The 27,754-nt window shown below is 47.4% G+C and overlaps 1 protein-coding gene across 7 annotated transcripts in view; it reads right to left on the bottom strand.

The window, feature by feature from the left end:
• PIEZO2 (piezo type mechanosensitive ion channel component 2) overlaps positions 1-27,754 on the bottom strand; it is a 281,019-nt gene that overhangs the window by 185,923 nt on the left and 67,342 nt on the right. For all 7 annotated transcript variants that reach the window (XM_031439202.2, XM_031439203.2, XM_031439201.2 and 4 more), the window contains exon 3: positions 5,781-5,906. In XM_031439202.2, the coding sequence (XP_031295062.2) occupies positions 5,781-5,906 (126 nt within the window). The remainder of the gene's footprint in view (positions 1-5,780; positions 5,907-27,754) is intronic.

Genomic DNA, 27,754 nt, shown 5'->3' on the forward strand with positions numbered 1-27,754 from the left:
CCCAGGCCTCCAGGTCATAAATCAGGCTCGGACCGGAGGGGCCTCGCCCACCGTGCTGGGCGCCGGGCTCCCCAGGCGGGCACGTGCCTGCATGTGTTGTGGATGGGAAAAGCCACCAGCCTCCACCACCAGGGGCCGCAGGAAGGAACATGGAAGGCTGATTTCTCTCATTATGGACGGGGTCAGGGGTGTGTATATGATCCAGATGCCTGGAAGCTACTTTGGTGAAGAGAACATTACACTGTGGTCCTCGCCCCGGCAAAGATCCAAGAGAAAACGCACTACTTGGAGAAGGTCTTTTCAAAATTGTGTTTTGGGGGCAGTTCCTGCTTTCAGGAAACTAGCAAAGGAGAAGGCACGAGAGTGACCAGAGGAGGCTCTCCCAGACGCCGTCTCCCAAAGCCTCCGAGTCTGCGCACACACGGGCACAGGCCGCAGAAAGCGACTGGAAAGCGACTTTCAGAGCGAGGTGGGCTGGTCTCCTTGCACACACTTCATCTCTCATTTCTTAGTTATTAGCCCTTGCCGCCAAGGACTGCGGCCAATGAAAAATAAACAGAGAGAATCTTCTTAGACCATGGACTTCTTTCGAGGAGGATGGACCCACCAGGTGACTCAGCACATCCGGGGTCCGACTCCAACCAGCGTGACTGTGACGAACGAAGCAGGGACATCATCTCTGCCAAGTGTGCCCAGAGATGAGGCAGCAGCGGCCAGGAAAACGGAGCCCTTACAGGAGCCGCTCTTTCTGCGCAGCTGCCCCCCATGCATCGGGGCGGGTCTCCCTGAACCCACGGAAGTTTCAGACCCACTGAGGTTTCAGGCCCTGGGACCTTCAGGTTCCAATGACACAAGTGCATCAGGGAATGAACATTGAGCTCTAGAGTGACCTCTGGTCAGAAGCTTCTGCGCTCTGAGGGTGAGACAAGTTGGAACTCCAGGTGCCCCTCCCTCCACAAAGGAGAAAGCAGCTGGTTTCAGGGCTCTGTCCCTCAGGCGAAAACAGATCTAACTATGAATGAACCAAAGGAAATATGCAATTCATTACAAGGACAAATCTCCAAACAAGAGAAAACTGAAGGGCTAACATCAGACACTCCTATTTAAGCCCCTTGAAACTACACGAATCCGAAGTCCTAGGAAGTTAAATGGAGAAAATAATCCTAAACAGATGATAAATCCCCACCTGCTTCACCCTACTCTCAACCTCTCTTCTAATGCTCACCCTCATCCCCCTCCTCCGTCCTCACCCTCATCCCCCTCCTCACCCTCATCCCCCCTGCTCCATCCTCATCCTCATCTCCATCCCACCCCACGTGGAGACTGGGCATTGCATTTATACAAAAGAAAGGCAACTCCTTGGTGAAGAGAGACCATAAAAAGGCACAGGCCTACCAAGACAAAGTTTGGCCACCAGACTGGCCTCCGCAGGAGAACGAGATGAATCCCTGTCTCCAGCTGAACCTGGCCAGCAAGAGGGTGCCCACTGCCCTCCTGCTGTGCCTGCAGAGCCCGCCCACCCTGAAGACTTGCAAAGACAATGGACGGGACCGTGTGCACCAATGCCCTACTTAAAGGCTATGGGAGCCAACGTGTTACAAGAAAAAAGAAGCTGTTAGTTGGAAAAGTCATATAATGACCCCTGGGGCCCTACAGGCAGGAGGTCCTCTAAAAATAGTAGCTGTTATCACCACCCATTCTCCCTTCATAGTTTTGAGCTCAAAAGTTTCCTTCAGCCAGCAGCACCAGCACAGCCCCAGACCCAGCGTGGCCCTGAACTTCCAGCCGCAGCACGGCACACCCACCACGGAGTCAAACCAGCTGCGTCTGTAGAGCCATAATGACCTAACCGAGGCCAGGCTCACACGGACTGAAATCAGACAGTTGTGATGGAATGAAAATATTTTAGCAAGCGGCCAATACATGTTTGAGGAAAACTGACCGAGGTCCCCCTGCCCCATGGACTTCCTCACTTACCTGTCAGAGCCCGGGTTTGGGTGGGTCTCGCTCTGCATAACGGCACCTTTAACAAACCTGCCAGGCGGCCCAGAACTAAACAGGCTGGAGTGAAACAACCTTACTACTGCCAGTTACTATTCACAGGGCTCCGGGGGGAACAGAACTTCCAGTGACTCGATATTTATAAATGCTCCTGTCGTCCCCCAGACGTGTGACAGATTCCTGAGAGATCCTGGGAGCTCTGGCCACAACGAGGGTGAGGTATCTGAGTTTTAAACGGGGAGAGGAGTTGTTAGGAAAACAGAATTCAACACCTAGAAATGCATGCTTGGTGGTTTGCAATCTGACGACCACTTGAATAGGACTGGCAGCCAGACCTGTCTGGGTTACTGCACTTCATTTGACAAAGTCTTGCACACAGAGAGCGCTTTCAGAACACACAGCATCACTGGCCAAGTCACTCTGTGTCTTTTCATGTCAAGTTTTGCTACTTTACAGCCACAGATGCCAAGAAAGGGATAAACTTCAAAGGTGGGCCATCAAATCGGCGGAGTTTGTGTTTACCACTCAGATGGTGCGATCAAAACTCCAACTGCTAGAGAAACAATAACACGGGTGAGGTGAAGTCAGCCCGAAATTCAAAGTCAGTGTTTCCATTACCACGTGGATAGGGTTTTCAGGAGTTTATATAACTTGATCATGAAAAAAAAAAAAAAAAAAGCTCCAGGCTGAAAACCTGGTCTGTGTCAATCTTGGACCAAACCAGTTTGCGAAGCTCTGAGGTTTGTTTGCTTTTCTCTTTTATCCCTTTTCAAGAATGCAGAACTTTTAAACACTGTCCGTGAAGCTGAACCAAAAAGTACCCGTAAACCTGGTGAGCCGATGCTCGGCAGGCAGCCCTTCTTTTGGAAGAAATTTACGATTTCTTTACAGAGACTTGCCTCCAAGGTGCCTATGCACTTGGGACGTAAAGCACTCAGATTCCTTTTCCACTCGTTCTTCAGCCTGCCCCTCCTCTGCAGGTGACTTCACCAAAAACATTGCAGCTCTACATTGGAATATCCACTTCTCTAGAAATAAACTTCAAATTAGCATTTAACAATCCGGTGCTGCGCCTCCAGGCTGGCCAACGTGATGTAGAAAAAGATGTGCAACAGCAGGTAGGACAAACTGGTAGGAGTAAAGCTCACTATTATGACCTCCATTATGTGGGCTCCTCGTGGGATGGAATGGAGCACTTATATCAGACGTCAAAATGGGAAAGACAGAAGGACCAGATGACAGATTTGGACACGTCCAGATGGATCATCGTGAGGACTAACAGTAGAGAGAAACCGTGTGTGAATAAAATCACCTCTGGAAAAACCTGGGTGTCTGGGAGCCCGTGTATTTAGGCTGTGAGGTTTAGGAAAGCAGGTCTGACTCCCCGTGACTGTGCTGCCAGGAATGCTGGGGAGGTGGCCTGTCAGGAGGCCAGGTCTGACGGGCTGTACCCTTCAGCACTGAGAAGGGCAGACTTCTTCATGATGAGCCCGTCCAAAGGGTCTAAGGAGTATGGATCCTTGCCCAGGAAGGAGGAGATAATGCAAGAACAAGCTTCTGTGTGCGTGCATACGTGCGTGTGTGTGTGTTGTCTGTGTGTGGGGTGTGTGTGTCTGTGTGTGTGTGTGTGTGTGTGTGTGTGTATGTAGGTCTTTCTGTCTGTCTCTGTCTATACCTTATAGGAGACACCCTCCATACAGTGAGTACACTTACAAATGTGGAAAATGGGATATAGTTTTAGCATATCATGTTACATTTTTATCATGACCTCTGCAGAATTGTTGAAAATATTGTTTTGCATAAAAATAGAAACACCAAGACTCTCTGATCTAGAAGAAATGCTGAAATGCACTTCCTCATCCAGACCCCCTCCAGCACAATCCTTCCTACAGTATCAATCAGCACCTAAAGTTATTTGCAGAGACAGGCAAGATATATATTTATAAACTCAAATTTTAAAAATGCGATGAGTTATAATATATCCTAAGATTAAATACTTTTCAGTAATAGAGAACTCATTACTCATGAAATAGCCTTTTCTTCAGACAACACTTGTGGTTTAAAATAAAATCCTTCCTTGTGGCCCTGGGAATGTGTGATTAAGAACTGACCAAAGGATTTTCGATTGAAAAGCAGTACAAAATATCATTGCTAACATTTCTGCTAAGTTCACAAAGACTTAAATCTGGCCAAAGGTAGTCAATGATTTCTATCATTGTAATACTGTAACTAAAGTACCATTATTTAAACACTGTATTTCATCAAGTTTTTAATAATGCAGTGACTTTTCTCAAGCATTAAAACCACATCTTAGAGATGGAATATTATTCAGCCATGAAAAGGGATGATGTACTAACACTGCCACAATGTAGATGAACCTTGAAAACAAGGTTCTGAAAGACACCAGACACCAAGGGTCACATATTATACAATCCTGTTTGGATGAAATGTCCAGAACAGGTCAATCTATTAGAGGCAGAAAGGAAATTGGTGGTTGCCTAGGGATGAGTGGGGAGGGAGTGAGACTAACTGGTCATGGGTACATGGTTTCTTTTGGGGGTGGGCAAAGTGTTCCTGAACTGGACAGTGGTGATGGTTGCACAACCTAAAAACCACTGAGTTGTATTCTTCATGTGGGTGAACTTTATGGTATACGAATCATACCTCAGTTGAAAAATAATAACCACATCTTGAATCACAGATCTTAAATCAAAAATCATTTTGATAGGCATTATTACCCAAGGAACTCTGCACTCAGTAAAACGGCAGAAATGAATGCTAACTTCAGCTCTGTAAAGTCTGCTTTTCAAAGTTGTGCGGTGAGAGGTACTGAATAATGCATGACTATGGATTTGGCTAGAGAACTTCTCCCTACACTTGTGTTCATACCTTTTGATCCGCGGAGAATTCGGTCTCCTTTTTATTTTACAGGGAAGGGTTAGTTTATTTCGTGTCACTTGGGCTTGCATTTACGAAAGATCAGGAAATTTCAAAGCCACAAATGGATCCTCAGCCAAAAACTGACAGCTCAGAACCATTATTTTCATCTGTTTCTAGTATCTCAGGTTTCTTTGGATATAACTGAAAACGTGGGGTTGTATCCCATCGACTTGCAATGCTTCTGTTTTTTCAAATGACAATCACATAACCTACAAAAATGGAAGCAGGATTTGGCCAACGGTAGGTTAACTTTGGGAAGAAGATATTACCTAGATAAAGCACATATGTGCTGACTTTTTCAGATCAAAACTTCAAAATATAATGTGTGTAAGACCTCTGATTTCCCTACGAGTAGCCAGAAAGAACTGCCAGTGTGAAAAAGAAGCTACACACGTCATTAACACTTTCCCCATAAAGACACACGAAATCTTATGTTATGGTTTTGAACAGGATTGAGGTCGCCGTCATATAACGTTACTCAACTTTTGTCCTCTTATCTGTCACGTTAGATATTGTTCCTGTCCCGTCTCACTGCTGCCCTGAGAGCACCAGGGACTGAGTGTAAACTTTAGTTTTTAGATCACACCCCAGCACGGTCTTACACACAGCTGGGAGTCCAACACCCAACGTGTGTCGAGGATGCACTTACTAGGTTGCTCATTACCCAGTTCTGCATGGCAAGGTTTCCGTGCGTGTGTTGTTTACAGTGTACCGCACTGACAATAGCCAAAAGCTGCCATGAATTCTGTAACATGATTGCCGCCAGGGTTTCCAAGGGCGTCACGCCCCGCGACTTGATCATGCACGCGCGTACGAGACGAAACCGCGGGGATACTCACAGTTGTAGCCGGGTGCAATCCGGTGCTGCGCCTCCAGGCTGGCCAACGTGATGTGGAAAACGATGTGCAGCAGCAGGAAGGACAAACTGGTGACGCACAGAGACTTTAAGAGCCGGCCCGTGTGTCCTGGGGGTGAAAGCACAGAGGTCGTGAGCGGACTCGACTGGCGCACACGCATGCTGATCTGCGTACAAGCCACAAAGAACCTTTCTGAACATAATCTATTCCAGAGACTGACTCAAAAGTACATCAAGTGTCACCATTACTCTCAATTATTAGCTGAAGTTAAAAGCGTCGGACTTCTTTTGTCCAAACATACAGCTAACACTGATTAAAAACAACGTGAGAGGAAGGTGTGCTCCCATTTATCACAGGATATGTTACCACAAAATGGAACCACTCTGAAGTCTCCGGTCCAGAAAGTTTCATGAGGGAGTCCTGCCAGCTCTGAAGGAACAGATAATCCCTACCTTACAAAAGTAGTTCCAGAGAGCAGAAAGAGAAGGAAAGTTGCCTCAAACATTTTACCATTCAGAGTAAGTTCAATTTCAAAATTAAACAAGGCTAGAAAAGGGAAAGAAGTCATCAACCCATCTCACTTACAAACACAGACACCATTTAAAAAAATACTTGCCCACCAACGGAAGCAGCAATGTGAAATACAAGACGTCATAATAACCTAGGGCTTACTGCAGAAAAACAAGTGTGGTTTAACAGCAACAAATCTGTGAGGGTCAGTCCTACTTGAGAGGGTTGATGATGACGATGTTCACAATGGACACAGAAGAAGCACTTCAACACGTTCAAAATCCATTTATGATCAAGCAAAACAACACTCAGAAAACTAGGAATAAAAGGAAATATCCTTAATATGATAAAGAATTTATACAACTAAAGCAAACATCCTGTTTATGGTGGAATTTTAGACACAGTCCTATTAATACCAGACGGTCATCGAGGACACTTGGAACCCTTGCCACTTATGTCACTAGGCACACAGGCCTGTGTTACAAGATAAGAATGAAGAGTTGTAATAACTAGAATCACTTGCAGGTGACACTATATCATCGGGACAGAATGTCAACCTGTATCCACAGACCAACTATTGGAACAAACGCACAAGAATGATTCAGATGCAACATCATCTTGCAGAAATAAGAACAGCTCCTCTGCATTGACCATCATCAAACAGAAAACACGGCACAACTGAAATTAGCAGCCAAAACTGGTTTATCAGGGTAGACACAATGAGTTAGGAAGCGTTCCCTCCTATTCTAAATTTGTTGGAAAAGTTTGAGAAACGTTGGTGCTCGTATTCCTTTACGTACATTTGGAAGAATCTACCAGGGAAGCCCCTCTGGCACAGGACTTCTCCTTGTTGAGAAGTTTCTGGTCACTGATTCACTCTCTACTTTCATAGGTCTGCTCATAATTTCTGCCTCCTTTTGTGTCCCCGTTGCCAGTTTCTGTGTTCCTAGAACTTTCTCTAGCTTGTTTAGGGTATCTGATTTGTCAGCATTCCCTTGTTCACAGTAAGCACATATAATTGTTCTAAGTTTGCAGGGTTGGTAGTGTCACCCCCCTTTCACCTGTGACTTTACCCTTTGTGTCTGGTCTTCTTTACGGTGTGTGAGCGTAGCTGAGGGCTTCTGCTGCTCTTCTCAGAGAACCAGTGCTTGGCTTTGTTGACTCCACCGTTTTTCTAATCTCTGCTTCATTCAGCTCTGCTCTAACCTGCGCTACTTCCTCCCTTCCACTGGTCGGCCGTTTGGCTTGCCTTTCCTCCTCTAGTTCCTTAAGTTGTGCATCTAGGCTACTGATTTGAGAGCATTCTTCTTTTTAACATAGTCTTACAGCTATAAATTCCCATGAGCACTGCTTTTGCCGCATCCCCTACGTCTTGACTTGTTATGTTTTTGTTTCCACTTGTCTCCCGGTATTCTTTGATGTCCCTTGAAATTATCTCTTTGGCCCACTGGTGTTTGAGAATGCACTGTGTAATCTCCATAGATCTGTGAATTTTCCAATTTTCCTTGTTATCAATTTCTAGTTTCATCCCACGGTACTTTGAGAAGATACTTTGGATGATTTCAATCTTTTTAAATTTCTTGAGAGTTTTCCTGTGGTCTAACACATGGTCCATCCTGGGGCGTGCGCCATGTAGACTTGAGAACAGGTATTCCCCTATCTTTGAGTGGGGTCGCGCATGTTGACCTGCTAGGTCTAGTTGATTTACAGTGTTGTTCAAGTCCTCTTTCTCCTCGCTGTTCTTCTATCTAGATGTTCTTCCCATCATTGAAAGCGGACTACTGAAGTCTCCAATTATCATTGTAGAATTGTCTTTTCTTCCTTCAAGTCTGCCAGTGTTCGATTCACATCATATTTTAGGGGTCTGTTGTTTGCGAAGTATATATTTATAATTGTTATAGCTTGAATCGATCTTATAGCAATATATGATGTCCTTTTTTTGACATTAATTTTTATCTACTTATTTTTTATTGAGCTATAGTCAGTTTACAATGTTGTGTCAACTTCTGGTGTACAGCACAATTTTTCAGTCATACATGGATATACATACTATTATGTCCTTTCTTGCAACTGTTTTTGACTTAACATATATTTTGTCTAATATTAATGCAGCCACCTCGGCACTTTTTTGGTTATCGTTTGCCTAGAATATCTTTTTCCATCCTTTCAATTTCAGCCTACTTTGTCTTTGGATTTTACGTGAATTTCCTGCAGACAACATGTAACGGGGTCATGTTTTATTATGCCGTCTGCTACCTGTACCTTTCATTGGAGAGTTTAGTCCAACTATATTAAAGTAATTGCTGGTGAGGATCCCTGTCTGTCACGCTGCTGCTCTCCCCTGTGCGTCCTACCCTGCTTGCCCCTCATGTCCTCTACTGCTTCTTTCATTTGTGCTTTTGAAGGATAAATTTGCCTGATGCAAGATTCTGTTTTATTTACACACAGAAGAGTTAGTGAACTTATTTATTTACTTATTACACATACATTCCTTTTCAGATTCTTTTCCACTATAGGTTATTAACAAGATAGGGAATACAGTTCCCTGTGCTGTGCAGCAGGACCGGTTGTTTATCTATCCTGCTCCATTCCCATAGCTTCTTGCTAACTAACAATAAGACTAAATTAATTAATTGGCGTGTAAAACCATCAAGTAGATACCCTTTCAAAACCTTTCTTCCCCACCCAACCCGGCTCCAAAGACTATCCTGGTTGCAAAACTGCACGGCTGCAGCCACCCTGAAGGCATCTAATGTCCCCCTACCCCATTCTACCTCTCTGAGCAGGGCAACTGGGGAAAGGGGTCCTGAGGGCTCAAGACTAAAGGGAGATCTTGATGAGAAGAGATCCATGGGGGAATCCTCTAATTCTGGTCCTGGTTTCACCCCCAAGCTACACATGTGTGTAAAAGACCCAAAAGAACTCTGAGAACTGAACTATGCTATAAAGAACCACGCAGGTCCCAGACTGACCCCGAGTGTGCATGCACAGGGCAGACCCCAAGAGAACAGCAAAGGTTTAAAACTGACATTGGAATCACCACCCACAGAAAGTGAGGCAAAGCTTGTAGCTGAAACCAACCAGACTGCCTGCCTGCTGAAACACAGACCCAACAAAGGGGGGGGGGGGGATCAACATTCCCAGAGGATTTAACACGACCCAGTGACTCATAACACAATATTCAAAGTGACCAGGACACAATCCCAAATTACTTGGCATAGAAAACACCAGGAAAAACTGACCAATTCTCAAGAGTAAAGACAATAAAGTCAACCTTGAAATCAGCCAGATGTTGGAATTATGAGAAAATGACTTTAAAACATCCATTACAACCACACTCCATGAGGTAAAGGTAAACAATCTCAAGATGAATGGAAAGAGCAAAGCTGTCAGCAGAAAAACAGAAAGTACAAAAAAGGGCACAATAAAACAAAAAGTTTAGCACTGAAAAAACCCAACATCAGAAATTTAAACGGCACTTGGTGGACTCAGTAGTACAACAGAGGCACTAACTTGGGGGAGAGGAATAGAAATTATCCACTTTGAAAGCCAGAGAGCAAAAGACTGAAAAAACTTAAAGGCTCTCAGGGACCTGAGGGTCAAAGGTCACCACATGTGTCTTTTCTGTCATTAGAAACATCATTACTGGAGAGCAGAGACAGGCTGCTGTAATGATAGCCGGAAGCCCCCAGTTTGTTGAAGACATAATTTACACACTTAATAAGCCCAGCAAACTCTAAAAAAGGATAAATTTGAAGAAACCATCCCAGAGTCATAACAGCCAACCTGCTGGAAACCTAAAGTAAAGAGAAATTCCTGGAAACAGTGAGAGAAGAATGTTACATTACTCCCAGGGGACGACGATGTGAATGACCGTGTGTTTTTCACCACAAACGAAGAAGACTGAGAGACAACGAACCCCAAATTCTATATCCTGAGAAAATACCCTCCAGACATGAAGACAAAGGGAGATATTCTCAGAAGAAGGAAAACTGAGCGTCTCTGCCACTAGGACGTCTGCTCTGAAAGTCACACCAACGCAGGCTCTTCAGGCTGAAGGGAAATGATCCCAAAGGAAGACTCGGAACATTAGTCACGAACAAGAACAACAGAAAAGGGTAAAAAGATGCTTGTTTCCACACACACACACATGCCTCATTACAGCCACGCTCCAACTAACTCGAGGCATTTCTAGAAACAGTCTCTTGTTTTTCTGGTCTTGGAAATATTTTGGGTGTCGTACTGAAATAACTGAAGGTAAGATGTTGCCTGTGTGTTCTGGGTAGTCACTCTTACTTAAACAAGAAACATGAATTATCCAAGGGTATGTCACCTGATAAATAATCACTCATAATTAGAAATGTAAGAAAACAGGGCACATCTTTAAAAGGATCAAAAATACACATGCTGACTTCCAGCTGACTTCCCAGAGTAACCCAGACAGCAGATTCACAAAATAGGCAACTTACTGCCAGAACAACACGGCCCCAAAGTGCGTATTTATACACCATTTTCCCCTGATGTTTAGAATGCCAAAGCAGGAGAAATTCAGTATTAACAGAAGGAATAAACAACGGGGAGCAAAAGTAGACTTTTTTCAATAAATTTTAACTTGGGTTTTATTCATTGATTTTGTTTATTTATAATATATTTCCTCAAACAGAACGTAACAAAAAAAGATCACTGGTGCACCACAGATTTCATCCAGGAAATGGGATTTAAACATGGGTATAAATCCAACTTCTCATTTATTATACTTTTGGAAGTAATTCAGAGGCCACTGCTTTAGCCAACAATCCCAGTCTCCAGCTTTCAAGTGATTTTAATGGTGACATTTACTGGGAAAGACCCACGGTTCTCATGACTGTGCCCCTGTAAGCTAATTTTCAACTTTTCCTCTTAAGCAGCAATGCATTCCCAAATCCCAGCAATCCTTCAAGGACTGAAGGAGCTCTGAGCCTGGCGCTAATCTTCTTTCTGGGGAAAATGAAACAGCAAAAAGTTGCATTGATGTGCGTTTATAGATAAGTGACCGAGTCACATACAAACTGTGTGTAAAGACACAGTTTGGAGAGTTCTATTTCTATTTCAAAGTCTTTTTCAGCCTTTCCCTGAGATACTTTTACTATTTACTTACAATTTAACTAGAAAGGCCTCGTAGAAGTACCACGTGGCCAGTATCTACGGCACTGAGGGGGAAAAAAGTTCCTTAGAAAGCAAGTGTTTATATTTAACGAATTTCCTGTAATTTGAGACGTCAGAGCACATGAAAAGAAAGTTGATACGTAAAACTGAGCGTTTTCTTTTCTCTTCAAAATGAGGTCATCTACAAACCCCTATTAGCTAGAGAGGTGTGGGGGCTTCAAAACAAGCTGAGCAGTCAAGCATGCAGGTTGAGCACACGAAGCAGCTCACACTCCCCACCTAACTTACAGAAAAGGCCACTGCCTTGGTGTCAAAGTAACACAGATGGAGAGAAGACATAATGTCTCCTACACACTCGCCCTGGAGTCTCCTGGAGGCCACCACCCCAGCGCAGCGCGACACCCTTTTTCGCTGAAAAGAATGACTCACAGAGGCTTTCTGGGAAACTACAGGAGCCCATGGAGGAACACATGGCCAGCTGACTGCCCAGCGCCGTTCCGCCTTCCCTAACTAGACGAGAAGCTTCCACCGCACGCCTGCAAGTGGGCCCTGGACCTCCTGTGCCCCATCACTTAGCCCTCCCTCGCACAAGCTCCATTTTCTATTTCCAGGTTTGTTACTGTCATATTATCGAAGCAAAAAAAAAATTGGTTCCCCCCACCTCCCTTCCAGCTTGGATCTATCATTCACTACCTCAGCTTTAGGTACTAGAATTTAATACGTCTTAAAGTGTTATGATCTCTTCTAAAGGCTCCACACAATGGAGCTGATACCATCGGAGAGAAAACTTCTGTGCTCCGGGTGTGGGGGATGGTGAGGGACCAGGGAGGGGCCGTGAGGCTGCCAGCATCACCCGTGTCCCCTCCTCTCCTCCTTCCAAATTCATCCCATGGGACCCGGTCTCGTCTCTTCTGTGCCTTTCCCTCCCACTTTGACCCAGAGGGGTCTCCCTCTGACTCCGTCGCACAGTGTCTATGTCTCCACTTGTGAATACGTATCTGTAATGTTGATGCCCTGGGTCAGGGAACCAGGAGACAGATTCTGAGGCTGAGACTGCTGTGCAGGGCATTACTGGGGAGGGCTCTCGACCACGACACTGACAGGGGAGGGAGGGAGGCAGGGCTGAGCCAGGGAAATGCTGGCCTGGGATGCAGCTGTAGGGGTGGGGCACTCAGCTGGTCCTCTGGGAGCTCAGAGCTGGAACGGTACTTCGGAGTTGCCTAGGACTGATGCAAGGGGGCTGAGCCTCTGTACCTGTCCTGCTCCATCACCGACCAGAAATCAGATGTGTGCTGTCCCCAGAGATGGGTGTTACTTCAGCGAACCAGCTTTCTCCAGTTGAAGAGTTACTGGGGAGGAACTCAGCTGTGGAATATCTTTGGGGCAGGGGGGTAAGCTCCACGGTCATGGGGGGAGACGGGGAGGCACCTCAGGGCCCCTGGGCCGTCTGGTTCTAGACACTGACTGTCCTCGGATAGAGGAGAAGCATCCCGAAGGCAGGGGCTGCGTCCAGCACAGGGAACGCTTAGCAGGAACCTCATGGCTGACTGTCTCGGGGCAAGAAGCAGGGCTGAGGCCACGAGGTGGGGCAGGGGGTATCAGACTCCAGGAAACCCCAGGGGATCAGGCTTCCCGGTGGTGCAGTCGTTCCTACTGGTGGTTCCTTCTTTGCTCCAGACACACAGAAATCATAGGGAGACTGAGAAGATCACCAGAAAGACAGAGCCAGTCACCAGCACAAGACACCCATCTCTGAGGGTCAGACACGGGAGAGTCGTGCAAGGCTGTGAGGGGCTGGCCTTGACGTGGACACTGGAAAACAAAGCTGGCATCCTGGCGGGCATCTGATCACATGCTGGGGGTCAACAGGGAGGCCACTGCTGGGAACACTGATTAAAACAAGGCTTTGGGTTACAGATCCCAGTTTTCAAAAGGAGGCTGGAAAAGATGTACTTTTTACGAGGAGCTGTGTGCTCAGGGAGGAGGGAGATGGCAGGTCTGACCATGATGGCAGCATCACGGAACGACAAACCTTAACTCCTCAAGACATCCCACAGGTCCAAGTGGGAAAACGACAAAGGCATTAGAAGGGGAGGAGCACGGAGGTGTGGAGGAAACCAGGAGAACAAGTGGGGGGGGGGTCTAAGATGAAGAGGGACCCCCCCCCACCCTGTGTTAAATACATGGAAACAAAACATGATTCAAAATTACAAGAAGAAACAGAAGGCAGAAAGGATGACTGGGACAGGAATCCACCACAGGGAGAAAGAAAAATCATGAAACACACTGAAAAATACTTTAAACTAAGTCGCCTGGGATCCTCAAAGTGAAGTATGTTAAGTCCTGAAACATGGACAAGAAATTATTTTTTACAAGCAGGAAAGAAGTAAAGCAGATGACACTGAAAAAAAAAAAAAAAGCAACTGTGTGTCTTGGAAATTTAAAACCTAGTCATTTAACCAGTTAACTACATCATCACAGGAGCTAAACCCTAGACTGGAGAGAGGCAGAGAGAAACTCAGTGAAGAGGATGGCAGTACGGAGGAGTTCACCCAGAGCTTAGCACAAAGTAACAAAGAAGAAACATAACAGCAGTCGGGAGATGCCGGGGCGGGGGGATATAGACAGAGGATTCAACTAGGTCGCTATGAATTCCAGCAGAGCAGTGTAAACAGGGAAAGAAATATTTTGATGAATTGTCTTCTGTTCACTTATCTTTAATTTATTCATAAACAAACAACTGGTCCACAATTACTAGGGGAGAGTTTCTGTCACAGAACAAGAACACATCACACTCTTGAGGTCACAAGTGCCACTGAGAAGTAGAGAGATCACCAGGTGCATCACAAAGACAGCAAAACTTGGAGAGAAACCAGAAGTAACCATTGTGTTTACATTAACTAGAAATCTGTATAAAAATACTCTGGTAGGTGAGGGTGTGTTGGAGGAGCCAAATAACTTCGAATTTTTTCCAATCATTTATATGAGCTCACAGCCCATCCAAAAATGGTGGGCAGAGGCAGACGTGGCCCCTGGGCTGCGGTCTGTGGACCCTGCCATAACATAGGCAAAACGGTTACACAGCAGAGAAGCACAAAGGACTGAGCTTGGACACTGGAGAAGTTTTGGAGCACGACGTCTGAGGGTCAGTCCCATTTATGGGGAATCAACAAAGCAGGGGTGGACTTGCTGTGATCGGGTCATAAACACCGGTGCTGTTGGCCTTCACACGGCCTGTTCCCTGGAGAAGACTCCCCACACTCTCTCACTTTCTCTAATTTCACCATTTCCAAATGGAAATGAGGCCCCAAATCAGAACTCCAGCCGTAAATATGTGCTGAATTCTTAATCTCATGTAGTCGTTGTTTTACTGCGATGTTTTATGAGTGGAGAAAAAGCAAGCTATTTGGGTAGAAATATATTAACACACACAGACCCTTGTTTGAGCGTCCTGAAGATGCCCCTCAAGTCTGGAAGCTCAACTATGGGAAAAAAGGCCAAATTGGAAAACTCAAGTTCAAGTACAAAAAAAAAAAAAAAAGGCCTCCCTTGCACAGTCTTATGGCGGGGGCGGCTTGGGCAGAGAGGGGGCCAATACAAACATCCAACGTGGATAAGAGGATTTTCTCTAGGAGGACACACTGAGGAGCCAGTCCCACCAGACAGAGGAAGGCACGTCCAAGTGTGTGGAGCCCCGAGGCCCCTCACTGACTGGCCAGTGCCTTTGCACGCGGTCAAGGGCGGGCTTCCGCCAACAGATTCAAAGGCAAGAGTCGGGAGCCTCCCCGGTGACGAGCCTTGTCCTCCCTGGAGGGCAGGACGGCCCCTGGAGGCTGATGGCACAGTGAGCGCCCAGAATGTGTATGGTACTTACTGGAACTCTGGGAGAACTTCCCCTGTAAAAGGGAAACCTCCGAACTGGGGCTTTGGGCCAATTCAGTAAACAAGCTACAGGACTAAGGGAAAAGGATTAACTTCTCTATTTTTTGTTGCTTTCTTTTTTAAGCCATGTTATGATTTCTGCACCTTTGACCCTAAAAAAGGATGGTTTCCGTGTTTTTCTGAGAAGAGCGGGTGAGAGTCTGCTCTAGAATCCTTCTGCAGGAAAGCCCTGCCCAGGCCTCCGAGCTCCCGGGGGTCCACGTGTGTTCTCTGTTACCCTGTTTCCCCCACCGACCCGTGAGAGGCTTCCAACACAGACCACTCAGTCCTGTATTTTCAGCTCCCAGACAGGATGGTGGGGGAGAGGCACTGCACCAGACACAAGAAAGAGAAACAGGAAAGACCTCTGCCCTGGAAGTAACTGTCATAAGTGTCTTTGGCAGCCTTGAGCTGATAAGCCCCTTCCAAGTTCTGTCCAGGATTTATGGCTACTGGACTTGACTCTGCCCTGCCGCAGAGTGTTTTAGAGACTATTTGGTGACATAAGACCAACACGCATGAGTGCTCACGGCACAGCCAACTGGGGAGCTGGATGGGACGGAGGCTGAGCTTGGCCACACTTCAGTGATGGAGATGGATTTGGACAAGCTAAAGCCGGCGCCGGAATTCGTGGGGGTGGGGGTGGAATCAGAACAGATCTTGGAATGTGAGAAGGACTTGGAGACATGAAAGGGAACAGTATTTGCAATGAGGAAACAGAAGGAGCAGCCTGTGAACCTGAGCTCCAAGCCCTCATCTCGGTGGGAGCAGGAATCCACCGGCCATCCAGACCCCCAGAGCCACTGGGCAATCACTGTCCTGCCAAGAGTTTCAGCAACGAGGCTCACAAGGTTAAAAAAAAATAAATAAAGGAATCAGGTTGACAGTGAAATGGGAAATATCATTTAAAATGTAATTTTCAAGATAACACAGGCTTTGCATGAGAGCTAGAACCAGGAGTCACCTGGAATCACCACCAAGGTCACATTTATTTGTATGGTCTTCACAGAGCAGCGTTGGTATCTTAAAAAAAAAAGAGAGAGAGAGCGAGCTGGAGAAATTTTAATTTAAACATCTGTCTTAGGTAAATTGCTTGATGGACAAATGGGAGTTTGGGGTGGCTTAAGTTCCATGTGGGGTATTCTTTCACAATCATGCCATGCAAATGTAAAAATAATTAACTTTAACTGAAAATAGCCACTCACTGTGACCCCAGGACGGGTAGCGATCTTGAGACACCATTGAGCATTTCAGTTCAATACTGAAATTTCAGTTTATGACTTGGTACGTGGTTTTTCCATTTGAGAGGGGTTTTTTTTCTTTTTTAAACCAGAACAGACTTTAAAATAATTGTTAAGTAGACCGAAAGAGTTTCACTAAAGTAAGGTCTTCTTTGATCAATTCTTCAAAATCTGTGTCTGAGAAGGATGCCACAGAAGTGGGGCCGGCTGTTCACAGTTCGTTCAGGGTGACTGCTGGGTCCTCTGGTCACTCAAGTGCTGTTGCAGAAAGACACGCAGTAGGTTCTTTTAGAGTCATGCTCAGGTTTACAGGTGGTGCACCGGAACCCTAAGTTCCAGAAACTCCAGGTGGTACCCTGCTTCCAGAACCAAACGCCAGCCAAGAAACTAGGCTTTGCTGCACATGGGCATCTCCTGGAGGGAAAGGGCATCACACATGCGCCATGGCCGGACCCCCACTGCCCTTGAAGTTTATCCTAAGTGAAGCAGGACACGCCGCAGGGCCGCGGTTTCAGCGATGGGTGTTTTCTCGGATGAGACCTCACGTCTTCTGGAGGGAAGGGGAGCTGACAGCCTCACCCGTTCAGACCTGCATGTGGCCACCCCGCGTCAGCCACGGGGCTGAGCAAATCTGGATTTGGGTCTTTCTTGTGCTCAGACCTTCATCAGAAAGCCCTCTGGCCCCTTCCTGCAGCAAGTCCTCACCCAGGGCCCTGGACCCAAGGACCATGTCGGGTGTCACGGGAGACAGAGATGAAGGGACTTAAGCCCTGTGGTGTAGACACTTCACCGCGCATCTGAAACGCCATCAGTTACCTAAATAATAACGGGGGGGGGGGGGAATCATGTCAACGGTGACATTTTCCTGACTTACAGTAGCCTGAGGTCACCGTTACATTTTCACAATCACAGTTTAAACATAATCCAGGCTTCTTCCCATTAGATTTGAAAATCCAGCTGGATTTGGCTGCATGGCACCACCGCTTGGCATTTTCCCTGCCAACCCCAGCAAGTCATGTCCAAAAAGGACCTCTGGCTTTCCCTCCGGCGACGCCGCTGGCCCCACCGCCCCAGGAAACGTGTCCATCATCAGCCCGTCGAGAACACTTGAAGCCAAGGCCTTTCCCTCACTCCCCTCCCTCCCTCCCTGCCACGTTTCATGTCAAATCCATCTGCCAGAACTCTTGATTTTTCCCTCCAAAATAAAGTTTGGAACGCGCGCCCTTGATCGCAGCGGCCACTGCGCGGCCCCGCCCTTGTTCCGTCCCATCGGCAGCCCTCCCTCCCCGGCCTCGCGGGGAGTTTCACACAGCAGAGCACCGCGCTCCGACTGGCTCTCCGCCGAGGACGGCGCTCTGATTGGCTCTCTGCTGCGCCGAGAATCAGACCCAAACCCTGTCTCCGCCCACTGCTTACCGCCCCTCCCTCTCCTGTCCCGTGCTCCCCGGACTCCTGCCCCTTCCATTCTCTACAGCCCACAGGCGACCCTCTGAGGCCCCAGAACCCTCTCCCGCCTCTGCCCGCCCGGCCCCTGATGAAGGCAGGCCCTCCATCCCAGTTCCCTCCGCCCCAGCCTCTTCTCCCTTCTCTTCACCGGGCACAATCTGACCTGCAAGTGGATCACGGTCACCTTCCTCGCTTACTGTCCAGGCGGCCTCCCTCCCTAGGCTGCGAGCTCTACGGACTGACCTGAACCTTAACCCAGCTTCCAAGTATTTTTATCTCTTTGAAATATTTGACGAGTTTTAATACTACATGATATCACTCATATGCGGAATCTAAAAAAAGAAGATGAACTTATATATAAAACGGAAACTGACTCACAGACATAGAGTACAGACTTGCGGTTACAGGGGAGAACGAGGTGGGAAGAGATAAACTGGGAGTTCGAGATTTGCAGACCCTGACTGGTATACAGAAAACAGATGACCAAGTTTCTGCTGTAGAGCACAGGGAACTATGTTTGATGTCTTGTAGTAACTCACGGTGAAAAAATATGAGAAGGAACACATGTATATTCATCTATGACTGAAGCATTGTGCTGCACACCAGAAATTGACACATTGTAAACTGACTATACCTCAATAAAAAAATAAAATGAATATTTGACGACTTAACAAGAAGGCAATGTTCTGCATACACATCTTTTGATTTTACTGCTTCTCAAATTACACTACTTCTGAAGACAGTTAAACAACAAATTACCACCCAAATGTCAGCCAAGAAACTGACCTCTTGCAGAGCTGTTAATGTAAATAAATTCAATGAAGATGTCAGGTGTCTGAAGAGATACAGACTGCCCAGGGCCGGACACGCTGGTTTGAGGGCACGAGAACTACCGGGCAATTCACTCCTCAATGATGAGACATTTTACAATCTCGAAAATTCCACAATAAGGGGAAAAGTGTATCCAGGAGTCAAAATACAGTGTTGCTTTTTATTATTTTCTCTACAAGCTTCTTTAGTTTGGGGACCACCTTTCATATATTATCTGGAAGGGTCCCTGAGGACCCCTCCCAGTCCCACCCCGCTTCAGTGACGGGAAAGCAGGGCTCAAATTAGGGACTTGCTTGAGATCACACAGCCTTGCGATGGCCATGGGGGGCCTGATACCAGGACAAAGCTCTAGCATTTATTCACCTGGTAGCTCTGTGGAGCTTTACTTCTGCCCTGGCTTCTGAAGCCCACATGTAGTGTCACCTTGGCTCTCACCCCAGCCAAGAGCTGCAACCCTGGTCTCCTCTGGGTCCAAGAGAGGCTCAGGGTGTCCAGGCGGAGCAGGGCTGCCCCCTTGCATATTCTTGGCAAGACCGAGCCCAGGGCTGCACACGTGGAAGGTGACTCACCGACTGGGACGGGAAAGGATTCCATAAAGACCAGCATCTAGAAAAAGGCATTTCACTAAATAATCACATTTTTATTAACTTGGGTTAAGTTCCCGTCACTCTGCAAAACGCATTTATACTCAGCAGGATCGGAGAAGCAATCTCAAACAGACCCCTGTACTGCAAAGGAATCTTGCATTTGTAATGTTTTTAACTGGCCCATCAGGCTCTGGAGCAAACTCACTCTTTGTCTCCAAAAAGCATTAATCTCCTACCTCATGACTTTTAAAGCTATACTCCCCTCTTAATTCTTCGATTTTCCAGCAGAAATGAACAACCAGTGAGCGCAGCTAGAATGTTTCAGTTGCCCCGTCATCTCCAAAAACGTAGCCGGATTCACAGCTCTGGAATTACACTATTTTGACCTTTTCAGCATCTTGACAGAGGTGATATTCAAATTGTACTATTTTTATAGTTTTCCCCAGAAATAATATTTGAGTTATTTAACCAGCAGTCTGACCTCCACAGCAGCCGCTTGGAACCAGTGCTGGCTGTGTCACTGGGGTGGCTCTGGGGGTCATCAGAAGGGCCAGATGTCACCCACCAGTCACTGTACCAGAAGGTGACCTGGTCCTGGAGGAGGAGTCGGGGCTGGGACTTCGGGGCAGTGGGGCACTGGGGGGGCAGTTCAGGGTGGTGCCTGTTTATTAACCTATTGGGTGTATTTTAATGTAGATTATATTAACTATTATAGTAAAATCATGCCATTTGCAGCAACATGGATGGACCTGGAGAATGTCATTCTAAGTGAAGTGAGCCAGAAAGAGAAAGAAAAGTACCATATGAGATCGCTCATATGTGGAATCTGAAAAAAGAAAAAAGAAAAAAGAAAAAAAAGGACACTATGAACTCATCTACAAAACAGAAACAGACTTGCAGGCATAGTAAACAATATTATAGTTACTGGGGAAAGGGGACGGGAAGGGATAAATTTGGGAGTTAGAGATGTACAAATGTTGGCCACTAGATATAAAAATAGGTATTTTTAAAAGTTTCTTCTGTGCAGCACAGGGAACTATGTTCAATATCTTGTAATAAACTTTAATGAAAAAGAATATGAAAACAAATATATGTATGTACATGCATGACTGGGACGTTGTGCTGTACACCAGAAACTGACACACTGTAACTGACTGTACTTCATTTTTAAAGAATCATATTAATTATATTAACAAGGGAGCTGAACATCAGCCCAATTTATCTTCACCGTCACATCTCTAAGATGCGGGAGAAGCATTCTTTCTCAGTCTCTCAGTCCGTCTCCCTCCCTGTCTCTGTCTTCCGCCCTCTGATACACACAGGTGTTGACCCCTGACTCGAGCAATGATACAGTAATGACCGTAGGAATGAACACTTCTGGGGACCTGGCATGTCCCTTTCACACCTGACATTAATTATTGTATTGAGTTTCAACAACAAACCAATCAAGTGAGACGTTTCTGTGAACAGGAGAAACTTAAACCCAAAAGAACACAGCAACAGAGAGCCTTAGTCCCAACAGAAATTTTCAGGTGTCCAGGACAGTCTAATGGACAGAGGACTGCATCCAAAATAAAGACAGCCCAGGGTCTCTTAACTAGACCACAGAGATTTCTGCAGAGGAGTAAATGCCATTTACACTGCCTCTGGCCGTTCACTTCCACGTCTGCAGACAGAGGTAGCAGTGTCGCGTCACATCCTCACCTCACCTGGGAATAGCACTTGCTGGGTTTCAGCCCTGGCTGCCCAGTGTAGGGAGCTATTCTTGGACCACCCGGAGCCAGCGCGAGCACTGTAGCCACTCCGGCCGCTCTAAGAGTACCAGAGCTAAACACACAGACGCTGCTGGAAGGACTCTGAAATATAATGACGAGTGTGTGTCCTTCAAAAAGGTGGTATGATCTCAGCCTGAAGGCAAGTGTCTCCCGATTTTAAAACTTCACCACACCCAGAAGGAGAAACACATCCGTGCACACGTGTGTGCGTGTGTGACTGTGTACACGCGGGAGACCTCGAGTTAGCAGATAAACGATGTTCTTCCAAACCACTCAGCCCAGATGCCCATGGACTGAGATTCACACACAAGGACTCTTTGGACTCTGCCCGTCAGTGCAGCCACTCTGAGCACACAGCAGCCTGAGAAGGACCAGGCTGGTGACTCAGAGGAGAGAGGACGATGCTGCCCAGCCCCCCCGGCCAGGAGCGCCCCGCTCTCCCCTCCCCGCAGGTCAAGCCCGCGGGGCCGGGGCACCAGGGACCAGTGCGCCGGCTGCTCTCTGTCCACCTGGTCAGACGCGGACAGGTGGGGAGATTATCGTCGCTGACGTCCTCTGCGCACCCCCTCTGAGCTCAGCCGTCATGCCACGGGGCGCTCTCTACAGCCCGGAGGTGGGCACTGTTCTTACCTTCATTTTACAAACGAGAGAACCAAGGAGCCGAGGTGCTGAGCGACTCACCAGAGCCCTGAGCCAGTCAGCGGAGGGGCGGGGGGTGGACACGAAGTCCATGTAATCCCCGAGTCCGGACCCCGGGCCACAGTGATTTTAGGTTTTCGGGTGGACTCTGGCTAGCAGAGGGGGACCCCACACCCTCCTGCCAACCTGAGGCAGACGTGGCCTGGTCCGTGCACGCGCCCCGTCTGTCACTGTTTGTATTTAAGCGTGAGTAACATCAGAGTTAGCAGAATGCTGACTTAGGGAAACGCGTATTTTGCCAGGTTTTTGACGGACAGCGCTACCTACAGGTGTGGGAGGCCCACATCCACGACAAACGTCTGACTCCTGGAAGTCATCTTGATGCCTGATGTCAAAGTAACTGGAAAAGCCAGTCTCACAACAGAAGCAGGCTAACGAGCGTCAGACGCCCGCGGTGCACGCCAGACGGGAAGCACTTTCTGCGTGTGAACCCACCGCACAAGACCAGAAGCCCTGCTCTCACGACGGTCCCTCCCGGGGGATGTCCAAGTTTGGTCCAAAGCTGGGATGCTCCACATATTTAGGGGCATAACCTCTGACTGCAGAGAATAGGAAACACCAAGAAAGCAGCATTTTCCCAAGCACCCCCCAAAGCACCATCTGCAGATCTTCCCGGGCGGGTTGTAACTCAGCCCTGGAAAGCCTCCAGCGATACAACACGGTGCTGAAGGGAGACAGAAACTCAGGTTTTTAATTCTGATACTTAGTAAAAGTCCCTGGACTCCGGGTTTTCCCAGGGGCCGCCTGCCCCCAGGCCGTGTGTGTGTGTGAATTTCTGCGGGGACCTGGAGCTGACTCGGTCTCTTCTTTCTGCAGAAGGTCGTACTGCCCTGCTTCTCTGTCCTGAAATATTTGACCCCAAAGCTTTACTTCGCTCTCTTCTGACTTAAACAGGAGCTACACTATTTTCTCTACGTAATAGGGAGAAATTTTAATTTTTTTATTAAATTAAAAGTGCCATCTTTTCAGGATTGTCTCAGTTCAGTCCAACGATCCTCACACCACCACCCCTTAGTGGAGCGAAAACACACACACAGGCTTCCATAAGCCAAAAAAATCTTCCAGGATCAAGTATCTGGCACGTACCCTCATTCTGAAATTGTGTGTCCCGTGTCCCCACATTGCTCATTCCTGACTGCCAAGTAGGGTCCTTTCTCACCAACACTACACACGAGTCAGAAGGCAGCTCAAGACCTTCTCCACCCCGTGGTGCAAAAGCAGCAGCAACCCGGTTCCCGAGTGCACGGAAAGAAAGCCGGCTCCTCTGAGAGAAGAAGCCACTCTCTGCAGAAGGCACGGATGGGACGGAGCCGAGGGCACTGATGGCTCAGAACGGGGTGGGTGCCCAGAGAGGGGGGGTTACAGACCAGTTATCAGGGCGGAGAAAGAATGTCAAAGATGTCCCATACAGATTCCTTAAAAACGGAAACTATGTTCCAGCCATCCCACTCCTGGGTGTACATCCAGAGAAAACTCTAATTCAAAAAGATACACCCACCCCAGTGTTCACAGCAGCACTGTTTACAATAGCCAAGACATGGAAACAGCCTAAATTTCCACTGAAAGATGACTGGATAAAGAAGATGTGGTATATTTATACGACAGAATACTACTCAGCCATGAAAAATAATGACATTGCAGCAACATAGATGGACTTGGAGATCATCATACTAAGTGAAGTAAGTGAGACAAAGAAAAATGTCACATGATATCACTTAAATGTGGATCTAAACTATAACACAAATAAACTTACTTACAAAACAGATGCAGACTCAGACAAAGAAAACAAACTTATGGCTACCAAAGGGGAAAGTGGTTGGTTGGGGGGTAAATTAGGAGTTTGGAATCAGCAGATACAAACTGCTTTATACAGAACAGAGAAACAAGAAGGCCCTGCTGCACAGCACAGGGAATGATATTCAACAGCCTGTAATAGCCCATAACAGAAAAGAACCTGAAAAAGAATATACATATTCGCATAGCTGAATCACTATGCTGTACAGTAGAAACACCGTAAATCAACTACACTTCAATTAAAAAAATAAAGCAACGTGGATGCTCCTGGAGACTGTCATTCTAAGTGAAGTAAGCCAGAAAGAGAAAGAAAAATACCATATGAGACCGCTCATATGTGGAATCTAAAAAAAAAAAAAAACCAAATAAAGCATAAATACAAAACAGAAACAGACTCATAGACTGGAATTTCAAAATTGTAGAACAGATAAACAAGATTACACTGTATAGCACAGGGAAATATACACAAGATCTTGTGGTAGCTCACAGAGAAAGGAATGTGGCAATGAATATATGTATGTTCACGTATAACTGAAAAATTGTGCTCTTCACTGGAATTTGACACAACACTGTAAAATTATTATAAATCAATAAAAAATGTTAAAAAAAAACTGAAAAAAAAATTTCCAGTAAGAGTAGGAAGCCGTTTCTGTCCATGAAAAATGCCCACAGAGAATTAGAAAGTAAGATAAGGAAGGACTCGGTGTTCACCAAGCTCAGCCACCTGTTGAGGGGCGCACCACGCACCTGCAAGTAAGTGAGCTCCTGAGAAGGCAGGATGCTCTGACTCCAAAGCCCACGAGGTCCCCCCCAGGAGCAGCAACGACCTCTGTGCTCCACATAGCTGTCCGAGGCAGAACCCCAACATCTGCTACTGCCCACCCCTGCCTGTTACGGGAAAGTCTGGAGGATGGCCTTGGAGCACAGGCTTGCCCGGGAACGGTCAGAACCAGCCCCGTGCAGACATCAGAGCCACCTGGAGGCCCAGGTACAAGCCTGCCAGGTGATTCTAATGTGACGGTTCCATCAAGAACCTCGGCTTACAGCAAATGCAACCCTTGGCCGCCTTGGAGTGTCTGAATCTTGTGCACAACAGAAGCAAGGAAGCAGCTGTGGTTCCTTGACTCACAGGGGGGGCTGTAAGAGTGGGTTCACAGCATCCCCTTCCTGAAGCCGCAGCATGAAGAACTGCTCTGCTCCTGAGACCCTAGCGGTTTTCGTCTCAGGGACCCCGTAGTGTTCACACTGCTGTTCCCCTCTCTGACTTGCTGCTAAACGCTTGGGGTTTCCTGTGAAGCCCCCCTGCTCGAGTCTGAAGGGCCTTGGGTGTTACACTTTACCCCTGGGTTGACCTGACTCTCCATGCTGTGTTCTCTGTGTTACTAGATGGACAGATACATGGAGCAGCCACTTTACATCCTATTTGGAATAAAATAAGATACAAAGGAATCAAATACTTGTATTTAATAGAAGTATATGTAAGTATTTTGTATAAAGCTTTTAACAGCCTTGAAAGCACTGAATTATTAAAGGCTGGTCTCACCAGTGTAACCAGCATGGAACTAAACTATTAGGTTTGTCCAGCGGAACACACTGGGAAAAAGTAACAGTAAAATCGTAATAAAGTGAGTGACCAAGCCGACTCCCTCTCAAGCCGCGCTGTTCTAACAACGGGCAAGGATCTCGCACCAGGTTAGGTCATCGTTGGGAGCAGGCGCAGACTTCACTCAAGCCCAGGGAACTCCGGTCCAGAATCATTCTGTAACACGTCACAGATCAGTTACATATTTACCACGACAATCCATTATTTCAGCTTGAAAGAACGTATCCCAGAAAATGTGACAAGTAAGGCAGGCTGAGAGGCAGACGTGAAGCCTTGAGCAGCCACAGCTCCTCAGGTTGCGAACAAGCTAAACGGAAAAACAATCACCATGCTCTCCTCTGTCCTGGGAAAGCAGCTCAAATAAAGGAAAGACACAGTCTAGCCGGAGAGACACAATTAACGAAAAAACCCACACAGCCGCACAAGATTCCCAGCAGCCAGGGCTGATGAGGAGTCTGTGTCGTGAGGGTCAGTAGCAAGAGCGCATTCTGCTCGGAGCGACAGCCCACGCCCTCTCTGCTGCTCCCGAAAGCATCGCGTTTCTGGCCGTCCCTCCAGAGGACCCCATCGCTCACAGACGCAGCTCAACAGCAGGCCCGTTGGTCTGGCCGACTGTTCCGTACGGAGAGGTAATAAAGCCTCATAACCATTTGGGGATTTCCTACAGAAACTCAGTGTCGAAGAACCCAAGGCTTGGGGACAACCGAGTAATGAGCAACTTCTCAGTTGTGACATAAGGTGCAGAATGTTCTAACTTTTCTATTCAAATAGGCTTGTTAAACATTCAGTTTTCTCTCTGAGTTTGACTTTCTCCAAATAAAAACACTTCTGGTCCAAGTAAGACTCTTAATAAGAACCTGGATGCCCCTTCACCCACTCGAGCATACTTTCACATCCACTGGACTCCGAAAGTACACAGATGGAGGTGAGAAGTAAGAAAAGGCAGACAGCATCACACTCGGTTTTCGCTGGCTCCAGTACTGCAGGAGCCCCTCGGCATGCCCTAAGACCACTTCAGCACCTTAGCGTCTGCTTAACGTTCTTCTTCTCCAGATCCCAGTCCAGGATGACTATAAAACACAGCCATAAAAACACTACCACCTAGTCACACAGAACTCTTCGTGTTATGTTTGGATCATGCAAATCACTTGCAAAGAAGAGGGGCAAGCCTTCCAACCGCTGAGCTGAGCAGCATTGCTTGTAAGTCGTATTTTTTTCCCCTAATTTTTAACCCAAACTCCCTCTATGGCAGGAAATTAAGAGGTAACCACTCCCATGGCGGGTGGAAGCCAGGGTCCTTATTTAAGACTCACCACCCATTCCAGAAGTTTTAGGTCCAATCACATTTCTCCTTTTCCCCCATCATCTTTCAGCACCCGGGGGTCTGGGCTATGGTGCCCAGTGTGCGAACCTCCTGCGTGGGGACTGCCGCACCCAAGGGGGAGGCCCCACCCTGCGGGGACCAGCAGCACGGTTGTCAGGGCAGGGCACTGAGCCGGAAGTCACGAATGGGGGCTCCTTCACTGGCTCTGCCACTTCTCACCATGCGGCTTCAGACAAACTGTGTACCTTGTCTTCCTTTTGCATTCTTCACTGGTAAGATGCAAAAGGAAAGGGAAGAAAGGAGGACAGGACAGGGCAGAACTCCCCACAGCCCCCAAGCAGAGCTGCGACGACAGATCAGGTAATACGCGACACTGTTAGAAGTTACAAAGGGCGATGCTTCATTCTCCCAGTTTTCTCAGTGTCTCCATTCCTTGGAGATGAGAGAGAAGACACGAAGGATCAGGACCAGCCCCTGGGGCCCCGGCGGAAGCGGGCGGGGAAAGGGCCCAGGGGATGGGTCCTGGCATGAGGACCAGACCAGGGCCACTGCCCCAGCGTGTCTGGTTCACACGATGGGTCTGAGGGACTCACACCGCCCTCAGGAGCCCAGCTGAGGAGGGAGAGAGCAGGAGGGCGGGGGGGGGCAGTGCTCGTGGACCGGAGCCCTAAACAGCGGCCGGTGCAGGTGGCTGGGCAAGGACGAGGCGTGGGGCCCGCTCTGCAGAGCCTGCCCCACCCCGGGCGCGGGCTGGACCTCCTCCGACGGACAGGGCATTCTGTAGGCAGGAGAGGGGAAAGTGAGTTCCCAAACAGGGTCCAGGCCTCGTGTCACCAGATCCCTTTAAAATGAGGCTGCCCTGGGGAGGGGTCTGCGCTTCACTGACCGAGCAGGACTCCTCTCCTCGCCAATATTCAGGCAAATGTTCTGAATTCCCCTGCCTTTCTCATTCTCCCCTTTCTGCGTATCCCCTGGATCTAAATAACCCACTTCTTCAGCTGGATTTATTTAAAACACAGGTGTACACACAGGCACGCACACTCACATTTTCTTTCCCGGTCCATCACCACCCTTGGAGTT

Source organism: Camelus dromedarius, chromosome 32, assembly GCF_036321535.1.
Source record: "Camelus dromedarius isolate mCamDro1 chromosome 32, mCamDro1.pat, whole genome shotgun sequence".
Lineage (NCBI taxonomy): Eukaryota > Metazoa > Chordata > Mammalia > Artiodactyla > Camelidae > Camelus > Camelus dromedarius.